Source organism: Phoca vitulina, unplaced genomic scaffold (assembly GCF_004348235.1).
Source record: "Phoca vitulina isolate PV1807 unplaced genomic scaffold, GSC_HSeal_1.0 scaffold52, whole genome shotgun sequence".
Lineage (NCBI taxonomy): Eukaryota > Metazoa > Chordata > Mammalia > Carnivora > Phocidae > Phoca > Phoca vitulina.
In genome coordinates, this window is record NW_022589755.1 from 11028476 (window position 1) to 11050622 (window position 22147).

Here is a 22147-nt window from a genome sequence, read left to right on the forward strand (position 1 = left end):
ACTGAGCCAGCCAGGCACCCCCTTTTTACTTTTTCTTTTTTAATGTCACATTTTAGATTCTTCAGCTTTCTTGAATCCCTTCATCTGTCCCCCTTCCACACTGCTACCTCCTCTACCCCTGTTTCCATCCCTGCCCGGCCCTTCTCCCGATATCTCCCGATTATCTCCCGATAATCACTGGAGCTTTGAGCCTCTCCCCAACTGTGGGCTCTTGAGGGGCTCAGAGATCCCACAAGCAACGATCTAGGGTGAAACGGCCTGATTGAGAACAGGAAATGAACCTCACCCACCAACACTTTGTATTTGTCACACCCAGAACTTCCTCTTTGAAGGCAGGAAGGTTTCAAAGGCCCCAGGGTTCTTTACCCCGGTTTCTCCCTTAAAGAAATCTGTTAAAAATTATAGTAAAAAACACATAACATTATATTTACTACCATTAGCCATGAACCAGTGTATAGTACAGCAGGGTATATATATTCTCATTGCCGTACAACGCATCTCTATAGCACCTGTTCATTTTGTGACTGAGGATCTGTACCCACAGCTCTGTGTTTCCTCCCTGTCTGCCCCACTGCCCCCACAGTTCTTTCCGTTTTTGAAATGTCACTACTTTAGATACACATATAAGAGGAATCATAGGGTATTTGTCTTTCTGTGACATGTTCATTTCACTTCGCAGAAGGTCCAGAATTACCTTCTTTTCTAAGATAGAATAACATTCTGTTATGTAGATGCCACACGTTCTTTATCCATTCCTCTGTGTGGACATGTGGGTGCTTCTACCTCTTAACTCTGGAGAAGAACACTGCAACGAACGGGGATGTGCAAGTATCCTTCGTAATGTTGCTTCCAATTCTTACGGATGTAAAATCAGGAGTGAGATTGCTCCATCATGTGGTAAGTCGATTTCTTCATTTGGAGAAAACTCTGCACCATGTTCCTCGGCCGATGGGCCATTTTACATTTTCACCGACATGGGGCCAGGGTTCCAATTCCTCCAGATCCTCACCAACACAAGTTGTTTTACGGTTTTTGGGTTTTGGGTTCTTTTGGTTATTGTTGATAGTGGCCATCCTAACGGGTGTGACATGATATGTCTTTGTTCTTTGATTGCTTTCTGTAATGATTACTGGTGCTGAGCCTGTTCTCAGAAGCTTGGTGGCCATTGCATATCTTTGGAGAAATGTCTCTTCAAGATTTTTGCCCATTGTTTAGTTGGGTAGTTTGTTTTCCTTGTTGTTGTGAATTTTAGAGTTTCTTTACATCTTTTCAATTTGAATCCCTTAATAGACATAGGAATTGCAAATCCTTTTACCATTATGTAGGTTCCCTCTTCACTCAGTTGATTGTTTCTCCTGAGGGCCAACAGTCTGTAAGCTTGAAATGGCCCCGGTTTTCTCGTTGGTTTTTGTTGCCTGTGCTTTTGGCGTCATGTCCCAGACATCATTGCCAAATCCAATGTCACGAAGCTTTTCTCCCCTTTTCCTCTCTCAGCTTCACGGTCTTCGGTTCTCTGTTGAGATGCATTATCTATTTTCAGTTAATTTTTGTGTATGGTAGAAAGGAAGGGTCCGGTTTCCTTCTTTGTATGTGGATATCCTGTCTTCCCAAGCCTTTTCATTGAAGAGACTGTCCTTTCTCATTCGAGTGGGATTAGCACCCTGGGGAAGATCATTTGGCCATGTGTGGGAGGCTTTATTTGGGGGCTCTCTGTTCTGTTCATTTGGTCTATGTGTGTGTCTCTGTGTCTACGCCAGGACCTCACTCTTTTGTTTCCTGTAGCTCAGTAATATGTTTTGAAATTGGGATGTACAAGCCTCCCACTTCTTCTTTTTCTAGATTGTTCTGGCTCCTTGGGGTTATGAATTGAGGGATGATTTTTTTTTCTACTTCCTGCCAAAAATGCCATTGGGATTTTAACGTGGATTGCATTGAATGTGTACATCACTTTGGGGGTTTGGACATATTAACAATATGAAGTCTTCTGAGACATGGTTTTGTTCCTAAAAAGGATGGATTTTCAAAGAAGCAGTTGCTCTGTTCCCCTTTCCTTCAGGAGGAAGGAGATTGAGCAAGCTGAACTCTTTCCCTGCTCTTTTCAAGTTTTTTTTCCTTTTAAAGATTTTTTTTCTTTTATTTGAGAGAGAGCACAAGCGGGGTGAAAGGCAGAGGGAGAGACAAGCAGAGTCCCCACTGAGCAGGGAGGCTGATGTGGGGCTGCATCCCAGGACCTGAGCCGAAATCAAGAGCTGGGAGCTCAACCGAATGAGCCGCCCAGGCGCCCCTCTTTTCAAACTTTTTTCTCTCTGGTTTGACTATCTATTAATCCATGGTAGTTTGTCATCTTATTCTGTAGTTTGTCATCTTTTCTTCTGTCGCTGACTGTGGTTTACAACTATGGCACTAAATCAGTTCAGTATCTCCAGAAATGGCAAACATCTCCTAAGGACACTGAGGGACTTCATTGGGCATTTCCAGCAACATGGAATCCCCAACCTGGCTCATCTAAGACTTCCGTTCTCATCATCCCCTGATCCTTATTCATCCTTTTTTATAGCTTAGATGTTTTCTTCGGCTCTCTTGAATCTTTTGATTGTCCCCCATCAATACCTCTACATCCTCCACCCCTTTATCCCTAACTGGCACACCCGTGCATTCCTTCTGAACCCCTCAACTCCCTATAGTCACTGGGGCTTTAGGTCTCATCCCCCTTCCCTTCCTCTTCCTCCTGACCCTTGGGCATTTGGGGATGGTACAGAGAAGCACCTCATCCCAAATAGGGGCACCTGGGTGGCTCAGTTGGTTAAGTGTCTGTCTTCGGCTCAGGTCATGATCCTGGGGTCCTGGGATTGAGCCCCGCATCAGGCTCCCTGTTCAGTGGGGAGTCCACTTCTCACTTTTCCTCTGCTCTGCCCCTCCCTCACTCATGTTCTCTCTCTCTCTCTCTCAAGTAAATAAATAAATAAAATCTTAAAAAAACGAAAGTTATGTAGGAAAGATAATCATCCTTCCACATGAATGATCCTTGGGTAGGAGAAATCAGGGAGTAGAAAAACAACTTTGGGAGCAAGGTATGGTGCATGGGTTTGATGAGAACAGTTTTGTCCCAGTGTGAAATGGCATTGTTTCCAGCATAGGATAGATGACAGCCTAGCACAGAGCCCGAATGCACATACATAGACAGTTGCAAATGTTTCATGGTCAGGCAATTTTATTTGTCCTGGTTCCCTCAGGCTGAGATTACCTGGGTTTATGTCTAAGAACTTTTGACAAGAGCCTTTGGTATCAAGTGTTGTGGATGTCCAAGTGGAATTCAGTATTTTCTTTGTTACAAAGACAAAACTTTGTTGGATATTTGGTCTGCTTTGAATACGAGGATGTGAAAGGAAAAGGTTCTCCTCTTTGGAATAATCTGCCAACAGCAAGAGAGCAAATCAGAAGGAGCAAAGGTGTTGTTTCTGATGGGAAGCAATGGGACCCTTCTAGAGGGCTGGGGAGCATGAGGAGATACAAGTGGGGGGATGGCATGTTACCATGATCACAGACACAGGACTGCAACTGGGTAGTTTTTTTAAAGCTTTTTTTTTTTTAACATGAAGAGAAAATTACCGGGGTTCTTTAGTACTGTGGTACAGCAGAAAACTGCCCCCAAAGTTACCCTAAGTTTTATCCTTGGATCCTGAGAATGTTCCATTCCCTGGCAAAGACACTGCACCTGTGAGATGGAAAGATGACTCTGGACTATCTGGGTGGTCTGTCCTCTGAAGAGAGAGAGAGAGAGAGTGTTGGCCTAGGAAGGAAAAGAGAAGATGGGAGAGGAGGGAAGATGGGTGTGATGGGGGACCAGAACCCAGAATGAGGACAGCCTCCAGAAGCTAGAAGGGAGAAGAAAAGCATTTTCCCAGAGTCTGAGAAGGGTGGGCATCCGTACAGACACCTCTTTTCGGGCACAGTGAAGTCCATTAAGGGGTTGTGGGCACCAGGCCCGTGAAGAGGTTTATAAACAGGTTAGATGGTTATGGAGATGAGTGCCCTGACACTAAAGACAAAGCACTGGATTTGGGAGAGCTCCTGGCCGACTGGGGAGCCATTAAGCGATAGAAGCCCAGAGAACTGCAGACAGAGACTACGGGGGCGCAGGGGCTCAAGGTTTGGCAGAGGGGCCCTGATGATCGGGGGAAATAGGGCAGGAGGTGGAGGGAGGGGGAGGCTAGAGTCCAGTGGGGGAGCCGAGTCCAGAGAGCCAGGAAGGATTGTGGGGCACGGGGATCACACAGGCCAGAGGCCATTCTGGGGAGGAAGGGGGCTCAGGTCAGGAGCAGTGTGGTTGTCAGGCTGGGGGGAATGGAGGGGGTGGAGGGCACAAAGGGAAAGAAAGGCAACAGGGTTGAGGGATCCTGGTTTGGGCAGGGAGGGCCAGGGTTTCCCAGGGTCCAGATCAAAGCAGAGCCTGTGTCGGGCAGTTTCAGCGTCACTCAGGATTCTTCTAGAAGGCAAAGGTCTCATTTCTTCCCCAAGGACCCTTCAGCTCATAGACCCATTATCAAGATCCTCCAGGGGGTTTTGGTGTAACTGGAAGACATGGGGAGAGCAGTTTGCGGGGCACAGGGAGGACAGGAGTCCGTCAGGAAGGGGACTGAGGCCGGGTGACCTCAGAGTGGGCAGAGCCCGGATGCAATGAGAAAAGGGGGCAGAATCTGCCGAGCCTTGGATGGGGGTCAACTTGAAAGGGGAGGGGGGGCACTCTGTGGGGTTCAGGGCACTTGGCAGCCAGTTTTATTTCTTCATAAATAAAAGGGCCTTTCTACTAGTAGGTGCTTTTGAAACTGTCAAGCAGACAGCCCCCAGAGTTCCTGCATTTGCCACCAAGGGTGCCTCGGGTGTGATACCAGCCACGGGATCCCCAAACTGTGTGTGAAGTCACCTGTGCAGATGGGGTGGTGGGAAAGGCTTTTGGCCCCCAGGAGCGGGGGGCGTCCAGCTCTCACAGCTGCCTGCCAGGCTACAAAGCATATTTACAGACCCCTGGGTGGGGGTCTCCAAGGGAGCAGACAGATTCATGAGGATGGACCAGTCCCCCATGTCTCTTTGTTGGCGGGGGCCCGGGGCTTGTGGGGCTGAGTTCGAGGTTGCCATTTCCAAGCTGTGTTTCCAATGTGGAGGCTGAAGCTTCAGAGCAGCCCAGACTCCAGTTTTCCAAGTCTTCAGAGAGGAGTCATCTCCAAAGCCCCCTGGGATGCTGAGCCCCCAATATTATGTCTTGGAAACCATCCCCACCCCCATCCTCCATGCAGCAAATCCCAGCCAGGCCACAGACCCCTCCCTCCCCAGCCCACCCTACGCCATGGCATGGAGCTCTCTTTCTCATCCACCGTGGTTTTTCCCTCCTCCTCCTCGGATCCTGGCCACAGAGCCTGAGCCACACAGGAGAAAGAAGTCAGCCTAGGACGGGGCAATAAGGCTGCAGACACTCCATTTGTTGATAAGAAGTTTATTTGCTCCTTTGTGCCAAAAAAGAAAGAACTGAGGCTGCAAAGCAAAACAAAACTTTTTTTGAAATCTGGGAGGCACAGATTCAGGAGGAACCTGAAATGTGCTCTGAGCGGGGGAGGAGAAAGATTTGATGAAGGTAAAAACCCGTAGGTTTATATAAATTCTTCATATAGCACATCATTAGTTTTTGATATAGTGCTCACCGATTAGTTTAGAAAACATCTTGTGTCCAAAACAATATGGCATATTTATCACGAATTTTCTGTGAAAAAAATTTTTTTTTCCGTCAATCATATTGTGTACAGCAGAAGTAAGTTTTCCAATGACAAGAATTCTCGCAGAAAGTCCAGATTACACAGGTAGACGAGTAGTTAAATCATTCGGTAAAGAAAATATCTTGTCTCCAAAACTATATGGCATATTTATCAAGACCTTTCTGTAAAAAAAATTTTTTTTTCCATCAATCATATTGTGTACAACAGAAATAAGTTTTTCAATGACAAGAATTCTCACAGAAAGTTCAGATTACACAGGTAGACGAGTAGTTAAACCACAATCACATCATTCGGTTTAGAAAACATCTTGTGTGCAAAACAATATGGCATATTTATCAAGAATTTTCCATCAGTCATATTATGTACAACAGAAATAAGTTTGTCAATGACATAAGTAAGAGTTCTCTTCAATAGAAATTGGCTCATCTTTTTAAACCAATCCATGAATTTCCATTGGTTCTCCAGAAATGTCATCAACAAACCTGGGATATACCTTCTTACCTTATGCAGGACAAAGGTAGCTACAGCTTCTACCATGAACTCCATGACCCAAAGTTTGATAGGGAACATGATTGACTCGTTACCGGACATGGCAAGTGTGCGCTTGTCTGCTTCCCACCAGCCTGTTATAACCCGGCAATGAGTCATTCTATCATCATGTTCTCACACGCAGGAAGGGTTCCTAGCTGTTGCACGAATCCCAGCAACTATTGATATGGCAGCTCTATAGGAGAACCATGGTTTCCTTTCTCACAACACAAGGCATGTCTCGTGACCTTGCAGTCTGTTTACCAGCTGGGTGACCGAGAGGCCCACGTTTTGGGTTTTTGGTTTTTTGGTTTGTTTTTAAGATTTTCTTTATTGATTTGAGAGAGAGAGAGCACAAGTGGGATGGAGGAGCAGGCAGGGGGAGAAGCAGACTCCCCACCGAGCAGGGAGCCCCATGCGGGGCTTGATCCCAACACCCTGGGATCACGACCGGAGCCAGAGGGAGAGGCTTAATCAACTAAGCCACCCAGGTGCCCCGGAGAGGCCCAGGTTTACCATTTGGCTCTTGGTGCTCCAGATCTTCTGGACACCAGTAGCTCTGTTTGTGTTGACAGGAACCTTGCAGTTCTCCCACGCGCCAGTGGGGCTCCGTTTCCTCTAGGACCCCGGGATTGTGTATGAGAGGAAAGTAGTGCTGTGGGACAATTTCCCCTGTCCCTTTCAAGATTTCCTCACAGTCTGCTCATCCCAGGGGCCACTGCCATCTTCCTGCCCCCCTGCCCCGCTGACCACAGTCTTCACCATTCTGCCCTCCTTTCGCTCCAAAGCTTCAGAAATGGCGAGGTTTTCTGAGATACCCTTGGGAATGTTAATGGCTAATTGGGGCACCTTGGGAATTCAGCAATCTGGCACATCTGAAACCTCCTCCTCTGCCATCCTTCCCTGTTCCTCCTTCCTCCTGTTTGGCCCTTTGACTTTCCCTTCAGCTCCCTTGGATCCTTTGATCTGTCCTCTTTCAACACCTTCACCTCCTCCAGCCCTGTGTCCACACCACTCAGACCTTTCCCTTCCCACGAGGACTTGTAAACAGTGACAGTCTCTGGGGGTTCAGTGTGCTGCCCCCATCATGGTCATTTGAGGGACTCAAAGACCCCACCCAAGGCTGTGCAGCTCCGTGGAAGTGGGCTGGATATTCTGTCCCTGGGACAGGCTATGGAGACACTCAGATGGCCGCTTGGTCTTAAAAGTTATAAAGGCCACCATACTGGATTAGAACACTTCTTTATTTTTAAACCAATGACGAGGTGTAGATCACTGTTGATAAATTAAACACAGGGAATGGATGCCCATTGCTCTGATTTTAAACCAGCAGGGCCAAGTTGACATGGTTCAGAAAATTTAAGACTAATGAAAACATTATATTTAGCCTTCCTTAGATCTAGAAGATTATCTGCTTTTTTTCCTAAAGATTTTATTAATTTATTTGTTTGAGAGAGAGAGCGAGAATGAGCATCAGTGGCGGGAGGAGCAGTGGGGGAAGGAGAGGGACAAGTAGACTCTGCTCAGCACAGAGCCCAATGTAGGGGTCAATCCCAGGTCATGGCTTGAGATCATGACTTGAGCTGAAGTCAGATGCTTAATCAACTGAGCCACCCAGGCACCTCAGGTTCAGTTTTTGTTTTTTTTTTTTAACTATCAAAAAGCCCAGTGGAAATTCTTTTTTTTTTTTTATTCATTTATTTGACAGAGAGAGACACAGCGAGAGAGGGAACACAAGCAGGGGGAGTGGGAGAGGGAGAAGCAGGCTTCCTGCTGAGCAGGGAGCCCGACACGGGGCTCGATCCGAGGACCCTGGGATCATGACCTGAGCCAAAGGCAGACGCTTAACAACTGAGCCACCCAGGCACCCCCCCAGTGGAAATTCTTTTTTTTTTTTTTTCAGCAACAAATAATTTTTTTTTTTTTTAGATGTAGTGTTCCATGATTCATTGTTTGTGCATAACACCCAGTGCTCCATGCAGAACGTGCCCTCTTTAATACCCATCACCAGGCTAACCCTCTCCCCCTCCTACGTCATTCAGGGCCACAGGGGTGCAGGGCTAAACAGCAGCTACCCACCGCCTGGCACCAGCCCGCCGTACAGATCTGTGCATAAACCTGGTCTGTTCCATCCCTTCTCTGTGAACAGATCACAGGGTATCCCCATGGACCCATAGGGGCAAGCAGAGGGAGAGGCAGCAGAAGGAGGGACCATGGGCATCTGAGCCACCTACTGAGGCATTCGCCTGTGCCCTCCGGACCTGCGAGAGCCTGATCCCATACACACCACACACACCTTTCCCGTGGATGATGGATGCTGCTGTGCATGCCCAGTATGTGATGTGCAGTGCAGGTCAGGATGCCCTTGGTGGCCCAGAGTCCAGTATGCAGACTCCCCTGGGACACAGTAAGGAGCCACGAGCTTGCTTGCTTGCTTGCTTGCTTTCTTTCTTTCAAGATTTTATTTATTTATTTATTTGACAGAGAGAGAGAGAGCATGAGCGGGGGCAGGGGCAGAGGGAGAGGGAGAAGCAGGCTCCCCACTGAGCAGGAGCCCAATACAGGGCTCAGTCCCAGGACCCTGAGATCATGACCTGAGCCGAAGGCAGACGCTTAACCGACTGAGCCACCCAGGTGCCCCAGGAGCTGCTTTCTAAATGGAAGACAGTTATTTGTAGAAGGAGACGTATCTTTGCTTCCAAACCCTGAGTTTCTCACTGTGATTATCCTATTATCTCTTTATATCACAGAAGCTTTTGACGACGTTGGGTCACATGCCTTTCATTCGAGTCCCTTCCTACTCTAGGATCTACTCAAAACTGGCAGTCTTGGGAGCCTGCTTCTCCCTCTCCTGCTCCTCCTGCTGTGCTTTCTGTCAAATAAATAAAATCTTAAAAAAAAGACCCAAAACTGGCAGTCTTGTGGGTTTGCTCAGAAATGAGTAGGAGTAGCATGTCAAATGTGCTACATCCGCCCCCCCACCCCAAATCTTAAGGGATCTTTTTTCTAAAGGTGTAGCAAATTGTCTCAGAAGGAGTACAGCAGCACCCCCTCCCCCACCCCTGCAGTAAGCCGTGGTCTGGAAGCAGATGATCCCCCTTCGGACATACGGTCAGAAGACCAGGACTCGCTGAACACTGGTCACCGGGTCTGCGTCATTCCCCTCCCTTCACCCCATCAGGTGGGCATTTTATCATCTCCTGTCATCACACAGAGAAGGGTGAGTCCAGCACAATAAGATACTTTGAGAGAGAGACCACATGCACACAACTTGTATTATAGTATCTTATAATCGGTCTATTTTATTATTAGTCATTGTGATTAATCTTTTACTGCCTCTAATTTATAAATCGAATTTTATCATACGTATGTATGGACAGGAAAGGCACAGAGTACATATGGAGCTTGGTACTCCCACAGTTTCAGACGTCCACTGAGGGCTTTGGAAAGTCTCTTCCGCTGATACAGGGGGCTACTGTTGGGGGACATGCCCTAGACCTCTGGGCCCCTAGGATTTACACCAACACGATGGGGGGGGCGCTTATTGCCCACCCTCTGGCACACACATGTCTTCCTCCTGAATCATCAAGGGTGCTTGCTACCTCTTGTTCACTGTGTCTGAGTAAATAACATAAATCTGTCAATGAAGTGGAGCAGTGTGATGTTCTGTAGAAACTCAGATGATCCGGGTCCCTCTGAACTATATTATAGGACCGTGCAGGAGCCCTGACCTCCTTCATGGCAGCGATTCATGTCTGTCCAGAGCCATCATCCGAAGAATCCCTGCAAGGCCTGAGCATTTATGCCTTTGGCCAGTGCCCAACTCCCCCGGATCAGTGGCCCCCAGTTTTTCTGGTATAGGGGAAGAGTCACTGTATACACCCATGGTTGCATTGCAGGGTCTTTCTCAAATGAACCCAGCCTCCCCGCTCATTCTTTTTTTTTTTAAAGATTTTATTTATTTGACAGAGAGAGACACAGCGAGAGAGGGAACACAAGCAGGGGAAGTGGGAGAGGGAGAAGCAGACTCCCTGCTGAGCAGGGAGCCCGATGCGGGGCTCGATCCCAGGACCCTGGGACATGACCTGAGCCGAAGGCAGACGCTTAATGACTGAGCCACCCAGGCGCCCCCTCTTTGCTCATTCTTTTTTTTTTATTTTAATTTTTTTATTGTTATGTTAATCCCCATACATTACATCATTAGTTTTAGATATAGTGTTCCATGATTCATTGTTTGTGCATAACACCCGGTGCTCCATGCAGAACGTGCCCTCCTCAATACCCATCACCAGGCTAACCCATCCTCCCACCCCCCTCCCCTCTAGAACCCTCAGTTTGTTTTTCAGAGTCCATCATCTCTCATGGTTCTTCTCCCCCTCCGATTTCTCCCCCTTCATTCTTCCCCTCCTGCGACATTCTTCTTCTTTTTTTCTTTCTTAACATATATTGCATTATTTGTTTCAGAGGTACAGATCTGAGATTCAACAGTCTTGCACAATTCACAGCGCTTACCAGAACACATACCCTCCCCAGTGTCCATCACCCAGTCACCCCATCCCTCCCACCCCACCCCCCACTCCAGCAACCCTCAGTTTGTTTCCTGAGATTAAGAATTCCTCATATCAGTGAGGTCATATGATACATGTCTTTCTCTGTTTGACTTATTTCGCTCAGCATAATACCCTCCAGTTCCATCCACGTCATTGCAAATGGCAAGATCTCATTCCTTTTGGTGGCTGCATAATATTCCATTGTATATATATACCACATCTTCTTTATCCATTCATCTGTTGATGGACATCTTGGCTCTTTCCACTTTGCTCATTCTTGAGCTTCTCGGTCCATGAGCAACCCATGAGGTGCCGATAATCATCACCCTTACTTTACAGAAGAGGATGAGGCAGTTGGGAGAGGGGAAATGAATGACCCAAGGCCTCACAATCAGGGAGCAACAAGATCCGGCCTGGTAGCAGAGTTTCACACACCTACAACTGTAAGCCTTTTTGCTAAATAGTTCCACGCCCAGCCTTGCATTTGCCCCTTGAAATATGTGGGACTCCCAGGAAGGTTGCCTTAATATCCTGACTTAGGCCTGCATTGCCAAGCCCTTGCCAGCCTCTCTACCCTCAGCACCCATCGATTCCCCCTTCCTTCTCTGCAGCCGAACCACCTGCTTTCTTTCTAATCCTCACATAAGCCAAGAGTGGCCCCACCTCAGGGCCTTTGCACCTGCTCTTCCTTCTAGCTGGAATGCCTTTCCCACATGCCCTCCATGACAAACTCTTTCTTTGCATTCTGTTCTCAGCTCATAGTTCACCTCCTCCGGGAGGCCTGCCCTGATCCAGTTCACTCACTTCCTTTCACATCACCTGGTCTTCACCCTGCCCAGCACTCAGCACCCTGTGAGTGTATGCGTGTGTGTGTGTATGTGCGCGCGCGCTCCCTTGTTTGCTCAGTGTCTCTCTCTCTCACTTGGGTGTGAGCTCAACAAAAGCTGGGCCTCATTCTTGTTGGTCTTCCCGAGTCCCCCAGCAACGGGGATGGTGCCTGGCACAGAGCCCAGCCTCAGTGAATATTTGTGGACTAAAAGCAAGACGTTTCACTGACCACGTATGACCCTCTGTGTGTCTTTGCCTATCCTTCCTTCTCCTCTCCTTCCAGAAACACTGCTTCAGGTCGCACACATCTCCAGAGGGCACCGTTTCCACGCAACAAGGGGACTTGTTGGGGAGGGAGTAGTGTTCCCATGGTGCACGACCTACGCAAATACTCTGTTCCCACCTTCCCCCACCTTTCATTCGTTTGTTCAATCAATCAGTACATATTGAGTACTCACTGTGTGTCCCATGAGTGGTGTAGATGCGGTGGGAATCGTGTCTCTGCCCGCGTGGCAACGTTACACTTGCAAACATAAAACAGAATGTATAAAGATGTCAAGAAGAGACTTAGAATTATAAGGTTCACGTTCACCTCTCTCCCCCCTCTGCTGCTGTCACCACCCCACCCCACCTTCCTCTTCCTCATACACCCACTTGTCGGCTCTGCGGTCACTGCCAAGGCTCCTGTTCTTCCCTGGCCCTCTCCTCCCCAGCGTGCTGGAGCTGGTTTGTACAGGCTTGCAAAAGCCGATGGCTAAACATTTCAGAATGTTGCGAGCTGATTGTTAAGTGATCAATAGCTCAAAGTCTGAGTTTTATACGCAGAAATAGGCCCCTGTTACAAGGCACGTTGCGCTGATGCTGTTTCTCTGCAGAGCTGGTTGTTGGCACATCCCAGGGAAGAAACTCTGCTTTGTCAAGGAATATCCTGTCTTTGACAGAAACTCACTTTCCACGACCACCCCCCTCCCCTCTCCCCTCCCCAGACGGAAGGAACCCCAGCACGTCTTGCGTTAGGAGTGGGGAGAACAGAGGAATAGAAAGCAGGAGGGAACATTGGGGAAAATGGGAATAAAAAGGCAAGCAATGTAAGCAAGAAAGAGAAAGGAGAAGCAAGAACCCCTGGTGGGCAGAGGTTCGAGTAGGGAGTAACCAGCCCCCACTGCACAGTGTCCTCACAGGCAGTTGGGCCATATCCCCAACATCCCCACCTGGGGCCAGAAGGTGGCCAGGCTGCCCTGAGGAAACCTCCTTCCTAAACTACCCTGAAACAGTGTGGGGGTGGGCACCTGCCAGGTGGGGCGCAGGAGGAAAGGGGGCTGGGGAGCTGGACCAGTGGGGCCTGGGGGCCGGGATGTTTCTAAGTGTTGGGGGGTCAGGGAGCCTGGACTCCTGGGTCCGGCGAAGGAGGGGAGACCAGGATTTCTTATCCAGTGAGACTCAGAGGGTGGACTCAGACCTCCTCTATCAGGGCTCTCCCTCCCGCCCTTTCCTGGCAAGATATAAAAGGGTGGGGTACCCAGAAGAAAGAACAGGAGGGAGAGTTCCAGCCACCCTGACCATGAGCCCTGCCCTGCAGCTGGCTCTCCTGGGCGCCACCCTCATGCTGCCCCGTGAGTGAGACCCTGACCTGGGAGGGCATTTTCCTGGAGGATGGGCTCAGATGGATTTCTCTTCCCATCTCAGGAGTGCAGGCCCTGATCTGTCAGCGGGGGACACATAATTCTCTGAGGAATGTATCGGAACTGCCCCTTGAGTGGACAACTGGCCAGGAGTTATGTGAGGATGGCTGGGGTTGCCAAGATACGCTGATCCTCATTGAGAACGGTGAGGAAGGCCCTGTGGGCCCCAAGCTTGACTCCCACCCTCTCCCGGGAGAAGCATTCTTCCCTGCCCAGTCCTACTGTACTCTGTGTAAGGACTCGGAAGCCCCTCCTGCCTCAGACCCAGGAGTCCTGCCGCCAGCCCCCTCCTCCCTCAGACCCAGGAGTCCAGGCCCCCAGCCCCCTCCTGCCTCAGACCCAGAAGTCCAGGTCCCCAGCCCCCTCCTGCCTCAGACCCAGGAGTCCAGGCCCCCAGCCCCCTCCTGCCTCAGACCCAGAAGTCCAGGTCCCCAGCCCCCTCCTCCCTCAGACTCAGGAGTCCAGGCCCCCAGCCCCTCCTGCCTCAGACCCAGGAGTCCAGGCCACTAGCCCCTCCTCCCTCAGACCCAGGGGTCAGGCCCCCAGCCCCCTCCTCCTTCTGACCCAGGAGGCCTGATCCCCAGCCCCTCCTCCCTCAGACCCAGGAGGCCTGATCCCCAGCCCCTCCTCCCTCAGACCCAGGAGTCCAGGGCCTGACTCTCTTTTGGTGCAGGACCCCAAGTGAGCGTGGTGATCGACAAGGGCTGCACCTCAGTGGCGGATCAGGATGTCCTCATCAGGGAGCACAGTGCAGGCCCTGGCCTCACTGTCCTCTCTTACACCCATGTGTGCCGGGAGAAGGACAACTGCAACAGCCTGTCCACCAGCCTCCCGCTCTGGAACCTGCCCTCCACTGCAGGTGTGAGGGGGAAGTGGGGAGGGAAGGGGCTGGTGGGCGCAGGGGAGCAGCAGGGCTGAGGAGTGGAAGTGAGCACAGAGGGAGCGACCATTTGGATCCCTCCTCCCTCCCGACTCCCTGTCTGCTCTCTCTGGGACTCCCTCCCTCAGCACCCCTTCTTCTATTGGTCCTGGAGCCGCAAACCACAGGGATTTCCTGGTGTTCAGCCACCTCACTTAGACTCGGGCTTGGCCTTAACCTAGTGCAGGCTCCTTCCTCCTCCTCCTCCTTCTTTTTCTTCTTCGAGTTAGAATTTGATTCACTCATGTTTTATTTAGGGTTTTGGCCGTTCCTCTTCCAAAGTGAAATTAGCCTGGAACTTAAAAAAAAAATTTTTTTTTAAAACTTGAGCCTAGTTGACACACAGTGTGACATTAGTCAGGACTACAAAAGTGATTGCACAGCTCTGTGTGTTGTGCTGTGCTCACCAGCAATGTGGTTCCCGTGTGACCACACAACACTATTACAGTGTCATGGACCACACCATCCTTGTCTGGTATCCCCAGATCAGGTTTGGGGCAATGTTTCGTGTTTCTCTACTCTTTGGAATAGTTTGTGAACCCGGGGCTCTAGTGTTCTCGGACTGTTTTGTGGAACCTGTGGGTGAATCCTCCCCCCCCACCGCGCCCCCTCCTGTACTCAGGCCCAGGTGACCCCTCCGGGGTTCTTGCCCCACCCCTTGGCCCTTGCTCTCTCCCTTGCCACCTGTCCCTGATTCCCTGGCGTGCCTGCAAGGGAGGACCCAAGGAGGGCGCGTTTGTAGGAGACTGGGGAGGTTGCTTCTTGGGACCAGCAAAGTGGCGGGGTGGGGTGGGGGGGCGGTGGAGAGCAGGCCCCCATCGGATCCAGAGCCCTTACCTCACCTCCCCAGGCCCGGGCTCCCTGAGGTGTCCAGTCTGCTTGTCTACAGAAGACTGCGAGTCTGCCACAGAACTGACCTGCCCAGCCGGGAGCACGCACTGCTACCGTGGGGCAATTGGGCTCAGGGAAGGTGAGCCAGGACAGGGGGTCCCCCGTGGGCCATGGGATGTGGGGCACTAAAGCAGCAGGAGGAGGAGTCTGAGGACCAAGATCGGGTTCTCTGGTGAGGGACAGAAGCTGGGACCTGAGGAGGGCGGCTCCCCCGGGGGCGGGGTGGTCCTAGCAGCGTCTCCCTCCCTGCCCCGGTCCACAGGGGATAGCTTCAGAGTTCTGAGAGTCCAAGGATGCACGTCCCAAGCAGGCTGCAACCTGCTCAACGGGATTCAGAAAATCGGGCCCATCGAAATGAGCGAGGACTGCAGCCCCAGTGGTGAGTGTCAGCTCGCAAGAAGCCCCGCAGGGGTGGGGGACACAGCGAGGAGCCTCGAGCGATCTGAATGGTTATTAAGACCAGATCCCTGGGCCTTTGGCGGCAGAGTTTAAGGACTAGGAGTTTTATGCTGAGAGGGATGGGGACCTTTTGGAGTCTTCCGAGCAGAGGAGGGACATGAATGGACTTACCCCCTTATGAGGATTCCCCCATGGCTGCTGGGGGTGGGGCCGGGAAATCGGGGCGAAGCAGGTGAGGGCCAGTGGTCTCTGGGGGAAACAGTGGAGCTGGTGAGAAGCCCACAGGGTCCTGGCGGTATTTTGTGGCTGAAGCCACAGGATTTCCTGATGGGTGCAACCTAAGAGAAAGGCAATTGTCCAAAGTGACAGCAATATTTTCCCGGCGCAGCTGCAAGAAAGGAGGTGCCATTGAGCAAGATGGGGAAGCGGGGGGCGGGGGGCGGGGGGGGGAGTGGGATGAGGCTCGGAGCAGGCAGCAGAGGGTGGTTTTGTCATCTGCGTAGCTGGGAGATGAGCAGGCCTCCCTCGAGGGGCCGTGGTGAAGGTGCCATGTTTGTGGATGCCTCCTCACCAGCCCGGGTGCTTCTGCGTCGAGGAACCCATCCCTGCTGGCCATGTGAGGTCTAAAGAGAAGGTTTAGACTCGTGGTTTTCCCGAGGGCTCAGGGGCTGGAGGTGGCCGAGGATGGTCGTCACCCGCCCCAAGGAGCCGGAACACCTGCGTTCTGAGCTCAGCTCTGCCAGTCACCTGGGTTGGGACATGGGGCAAGCTTCTGCGCCTCCTGCACGAGTCCTCTGCCTCTGTTTCCCAAGTTGATGTTGGGGTGATGATGATTAAGCCACCTACACTGGAGGTTGCCGTGAGGAAATGAGGTAATCCGGGCGAGGGGAGCTCCCTACGAGACTCGTGGGCTGGTCCATGCACAGCAACTGCCACAGCCTGGCACGTGGTAGACGCTCAGTGCGCACTAGGCTTCTGAGCATTTCGGTCTGGAAAGAAATATATGGTGCGGGCGCCTGGGTGGTGCAGTGGTTGAATGTCCAGCTCTTGGCTTCGGCTTGGGTCGTGATCTCAGGGTTGTGGGATCCAGCCCCACGTCGGGCTCCACGCTCAGCTGTGGGTCTGCTTGGGTTTCTTTCTCTCCCTCTCCCTCTGCCCCTCCCCCCTTTCTCTCTCTCAAATAAATAAATAAATCTTTATATATATATATATATATATATGTGTGTGTGTATATATATATATATATATATATGTATATATATATACATATAGTGGCAGGCTACCCTCCTCATCCAGATGAGGGCCCCGAGCGCCAGAAAGGGCAAGTAGAGTTTGACGTAGGCCAAGGAAGAGCCATGGTGCCTGTCACACCCAAAGGGAGGAGGGGCCTTCCTCAAGGACCCTTGAGAAAGGCTCCCGCAGGTGTTCAGGCAAAAACAAGGTAAAGATGGGGCGCCTGGGTGGCTCAGTCGTTAAGCGTCTGCCTTCGGCTCAGGTCATGATCCCAGTGTCCTGGGATCGAGCCCTACATCGGGCTCCCTGCTCGGCGGGAAGCCTGCTTCTCTCTCTCCCACTCCCCCTGCTTGTGCTCCCTCTCTCACTGTGTTTCTCTCTGTCAAATAAATAAAATCTTAAAAAAAACACAACAGGTTAAAGAATGTGAATGGGACCCCGACTTCCAAGGTCCCTTCTAAATCTGATATTGAGAGACTCTGTGGCCAGGTCACCTGGAGAATGACCCAAGAATGTGGCCACCTTCCCAAGCACGGGACCCAGAGGGACGGCCATGGCTGATTCCCTGGCTTACACAGACCCTTACACAGCAACTCCTTCTCCCCAGCTTTTCTGACCTGTCAACGGGGGGTCACGTTGTACAGCAATCAAAACCTGTCTCGGACGCCCCTCAGGTGGACCACAGATCACTACGAGCTTTGTAACGTTGGGGAGGTGTGTCAGGAGACACTTCTGCTCGTTGATGTAGGTACGTGGGCTGCACTCAGGGTCCCGAGTGTCCCCACCCTGGGTCCTGTCCCCTGAATTTCCTGCTGGGTTCCCCTCATGCCTCAAGTTCTAAGCTCAGGCCTTCCTTCTTCTGGGCCTTAGTTCGCCCTTCTGGAAACAGGGAGAAATGACAGCAGTGATACCACCTCCCTTGCTGGGGGGTTGTCACGGTCCGTGCGGGGTGGGGGGGCGGGGCAAGAACAGAGCCGGCACAGAGTAAGCTCACTGAGTTCATTGGAGATTTCTTGAGTCCCCGCCATGTGCCAGGCAGCTGTTGTGGGGCACTGTGGACCCCTCCATCCTCCTTCCTCAGGCTTTACACGCCAGTGGGGACGAAAAAACAAACCACAAACACAAAACAGAGTAAAGATACGGATGTGAGGATAAGAGCAACCCTGTGGGGAAAGGAGGTAGGGAGAGTTAAGTGAAGGTTCCCGTGTGAAAGCGGGTGCTCCGGGGAGGCTGTCCTGAGCAGGCGGCGTTTGAGGAATAACTGAAGGACGGCAGAGCTGGCCCTGGCCCCCGCCTTCCCCCTACCCTCGGTGTGCCCCGGGCTCTAGAACTCAGGCACCTGCACTCACCCTCTGCCTGCCTGCTGAGCGTCAGGGAGCACCCCCGGCTCTGCCTCCTGCCTTTGGTCATCAGAGCCCCACTCCCCCAGCCCAGCTTTTGCTCTCTCGCCCCTTCCCCCCAGGACACAAATCAATCATAGTAGGAAGCAAAGGCTGCAGCAAGGGCAAGACGCAGGATGCCCCTACGATCACCGTACATTCGGGGCCCCCTGGAGTGCTGGTGGCCTCCTATGCCCATTTCTGCTCCTCCAACAGGTGTAACAGGGCCAGCAATACCAGCGTCCTGTTGAACTCTCTCCCTCGTCCAGGTACGGAAGCCCAGCAGGTTGGGTGGGACCGGGGACACCCTGAGATGGGGAGACACAGAGACTCCGGGGATCGAAGAGGGTGGCTCCAGCTAGGAGCTGAGCCGTGCACCCCAACCTTCTCTCTACTTTGCAGCTGCCCCTGCCCCGGGAAATTTGCAGTGTCCCGTCTGTGTGAACATCTTTGGATCCTGCCCAGAAAATCCCCAAAATGTTATGTGCCCCAGTGGCACCACTCATTGTTACAGTGGTTACATTAAGATCCAGGAAGGTAAGTGCTGATGACCGGGTCCCAGGAATGCAGGGTTGGGGGCCTGGATTCAGTGGTTCTGAGGTGGGAGGGTACTTGAGGCCCTGACTCAAGGGTTTGAGGGTGGGGGGCCTGGGAACTCAGATTTCTAGGTCTGAGGGAGGAGAGGACTAAGCGCGGTCTCCCAGTCTGAGGGGGCTGGGAGGATCTGGGATTCCTGGGTCTTAGGACTTTAAGTGTGCTATCTTTTGAAACCTCTCTGACTCACTCTGTAGGTGGGATACGGTCTAAATTGAACATTCAGGGCTGCGTGACCCAAGCTTCCAGCTCCTTGTTGAACCATGCCCGGAAAATTGGGGCCTTCTCTGTGACTGAGAACTCTGAGGAAAAGCTGGACTTTATTCTCCAAGCTGGAGCAGCCCCCGTGCCCTTACTGGCTTGGGTGGTGGGGCTTGGACTATCCCTAGCCCTCTGGTGTGGGATGCCTCTCTGCTGACCCCATTCCCCTATGATTCTTAACTCCTTGCTGACCCCCTAAACCAACCTTCCTTCTGACCTCATAACCAAACAGCCTTGGACACTGAATTATTTCCTTGTCCTCTCCGTGAATCATCATCCCTCAGCACACCCACATACCTCATGGCCTGATAACAACATATAGAAGCAGCTGGGGAAAGCTGAACTTGACCTCTGGGAGAGGTCAAGAGTGGCCACATGTGTCTGATAATAAAGACATCGTCCTTTCCCTGAATGATGGGGTTTCTCTGTGTGTGTGTTTGGAGGGGGGGCAGGACACGCAGAGATCTGGCTGGGGAGGGGAGGAGCCCGGTGAGAGATTCACCATCTCAGGACCTTCCTTCACTGTTCGGGTGCATGTCCCCATTCCAGCTTGGAGGGTAGCAGAGGCTTCAGGATGCTCGGGTCAAAGGTAGGTGGGCACCACCATGACCTGGGAGGTGGTGTTACCCTCTCAGCAGGCAGGGCCCCAGCACAAAGGGGGATTCATCCTACCTGAGAAACCTGACATAGAAGGTTTGTGCAGTTTCCCGAGGCTGATCTCCTTGGGTCTGTAACCATCCTAGGCCCGAGAAGGGGGAGAAGTCTACCATTATTGGAATCTGTAGGGGGAAGGGTGTGTGGGGGAGGTTTTCAGAGGGCTGCCCGCTACACGCTCTGATCTTAGGCTGAAAAAGCCACCCAGCCCACACTGTAGGGAGGGAGCTGGGGAATGAGCACCCCGGCTTTACTCAGTGTCCTTCCTCTGGTCTCCCGTTCGGGCTCCTCTTGACTGAACCCAGCTGGAGGACAGGCATTCCTGCGATGCAACCCCATAGATCTGCACCCACAGCACAGAGCAGGGGGAGAAGGAAACCAAGTGTCCGGCCCGGTCCACGCTCTTCCTCCTCACATCCATGCCTTCTCCTTGTCCAGATGAAAACCAGAGTCCTCAGTACAGAGGACACACCATTCCCACCCATTACGTAATCATAGCAACATGGTGTGCTGGTGACAATGAGTTGGACGCCCACGGCGATAGCCAGTTCTTCATATGCCACGGTGAAAGGCAGACGGGGGACAGGAAATAATGTAAAAACAAAGCTGCAAAGGTCCTGCGTGCGGAAGGGTGCTCCTTCCCCACCCATTCCGTATCGGCTTACTACCTGCCAACACCTAGTTTAAGCAATTGTCGTGGGGCATAAGTCTTCATTCTTAGGAGGTTTCGGTGTTTGATGATCTTTATTGAGTGTCTGCAGTTTTCCACGGAGCAGGGCCACTGGCCATGGAAATAGGAAGATGTACCCCTCACATGTCACCTGGCTGCCAAACATAGTCCTCCCTGACCCAGCGACCCAACCTCCCTCTGGCAGTCACGTTCCATCTGGTGATCAGCAGAATGCCCCTCCTCTTTGCCTCGTGGGGAAGCACAAAAAGGCTGGGCTGTGGACATGGCTTCCAGTTGATTAGAGCTGCGATGGGTTCCTCACCCACACCAATCCCAAGGCTACAGACTAGCAGCAAGAATTCTTTAAGTGGGTGGTCGGTAGGAGTATGCAGTAGTGGGAGCGGCTCTCTCTTATTCTCCTCTTGTCTCATGGACTCCTGCCTTCTGGCTGTGGGGGATGGGGCACAATAGACTGACTGCTGATCTGAGATGTACATTCCTAATGGATGCCAGGGTACCATCTCTCACCTGGTGCCCTCATAAGCCTTCATGGGCCACTCTATCACTCTGATAAGCCAACTGTCTCTGTGTAAATGGGGCACCTGGGAAGATCAGTGAGCTCCGTGGCTGTGAGTTAATGACCTCACTACCTCATGGGATACCACAGCACTAGAAAAGACATTTTCTAAGTTCCCAAACGGCAGTGTTGAAGGAAGCATTGGGTGTACAAGGAAGGCAAATGGGAACCCACGGTACGTGTCTATCCCCCTGTGAGGATAAAGCTCAGTCCTCTCCATGACGGGGCATGTCTTGGGTAGTCCTGCTGTAGAACGGCATTGGCCTCTGCCTCTGTTGGTTTGGGCACTGAGTACTGTCAACAGCCAAGTCGGCCTTGCGGAGAGCTAGCCTCTTTGTTGTAACCACGTGGAGCTTCCACACCTGCCCACATGGCCATTCCTCAGTGCCTTTGTTCTGGTGGGCATCAGCATGGGTCATGAACATCTTCACACTCTGTGTCCACCCCCAGAGGACCTCCACATATCCTCCCTGTCTTCATTTTATACTTTTATTCTTTTCTTTTTTTCTCTTTATACTTTTATTCTTTCCAAGTCCTTGATCAGGTGGCTCATATGGATCCATGCATAAGTGGACCTAAGGACATCCCTCTCTCCCACAAGGTGGACCCCTGAAGTTTCACCACCTGAAGGACTTCCCTACATCACTCTTTCAGGGCCACATGGGTGCAATGCTAACCCAGCATCTACCTATTGCCTGGTGCCAGCCCATCATACAGATCCGTCCATACACCTGGTCTGTTGTTCCCCTTCTCTGTAAACAGATCACAGGGAATATCCATGAGCCCATACGTGTAGGTGAAGGGAGATGCATCAGGAGCAGGTACCGTGGGCATCTGAGCCATCTGCTGAGGTGTATGCCTGTGCCTTCCATCCCCACTTGAATCTAATCCCATACACATCTTTTCCGTGGATGACAGATGCTGCTGTGCACACCCAATGTCATGGTTTGGTAGTTTGCACCCAGTATGTGATGTGCAGTTCGGGTCACAGTGCCCTTGGTGTTTGTGGCCAGGTGACTTTGTCAGTTTGGCCTTCTACAACAAGATACCATGGCTTATCAATAACTGAAGTTTATTTCTCACAGTTTTGGAGGCTGGGAGTCCAAGATCAGGATGCCCTCTTGGGGGCTGCAGATGGCAGACTTCTCACTGTGTCTTCACGTGGCTGAAGGAAAACTAAGCAGCTCTGGCTGCTTCCTATAAGGGTGCTGTGA

General features: G+C 51.5%; 1 protein-coding gene across 1 annotated transcript; it reads left to right on the forward strand.

Annotated features, from left to right (window-relative positions):
- The first annotated feature begins 667 nt into the window (after positions 1-667).
- On the forward strand, positions 668-19419 carry CD177 (CD177 molecule). Its single transcript, XM_032388404.1, has 9 exons — positions 668-897; positions 13361-13501; positions 14030-14215; positions 15126-15245; positions 15429-15545; positions 17406-17546; positions 18261-18446; positions 18580-18714; positions 18969-19419. The coding sequence occupies exons 1-9, from the start codon at positions 732-734 to the stop codon at positions 19187-19189; spliced, it is 1413 nt and encodes a 470-aa protein (XP_032244295.1). The 5' UTR covers positions 668-731; the 3' UTR covers positions 19190-19419.
- Positions 19420-22147: the final 2728 nt, after the last annotated feature.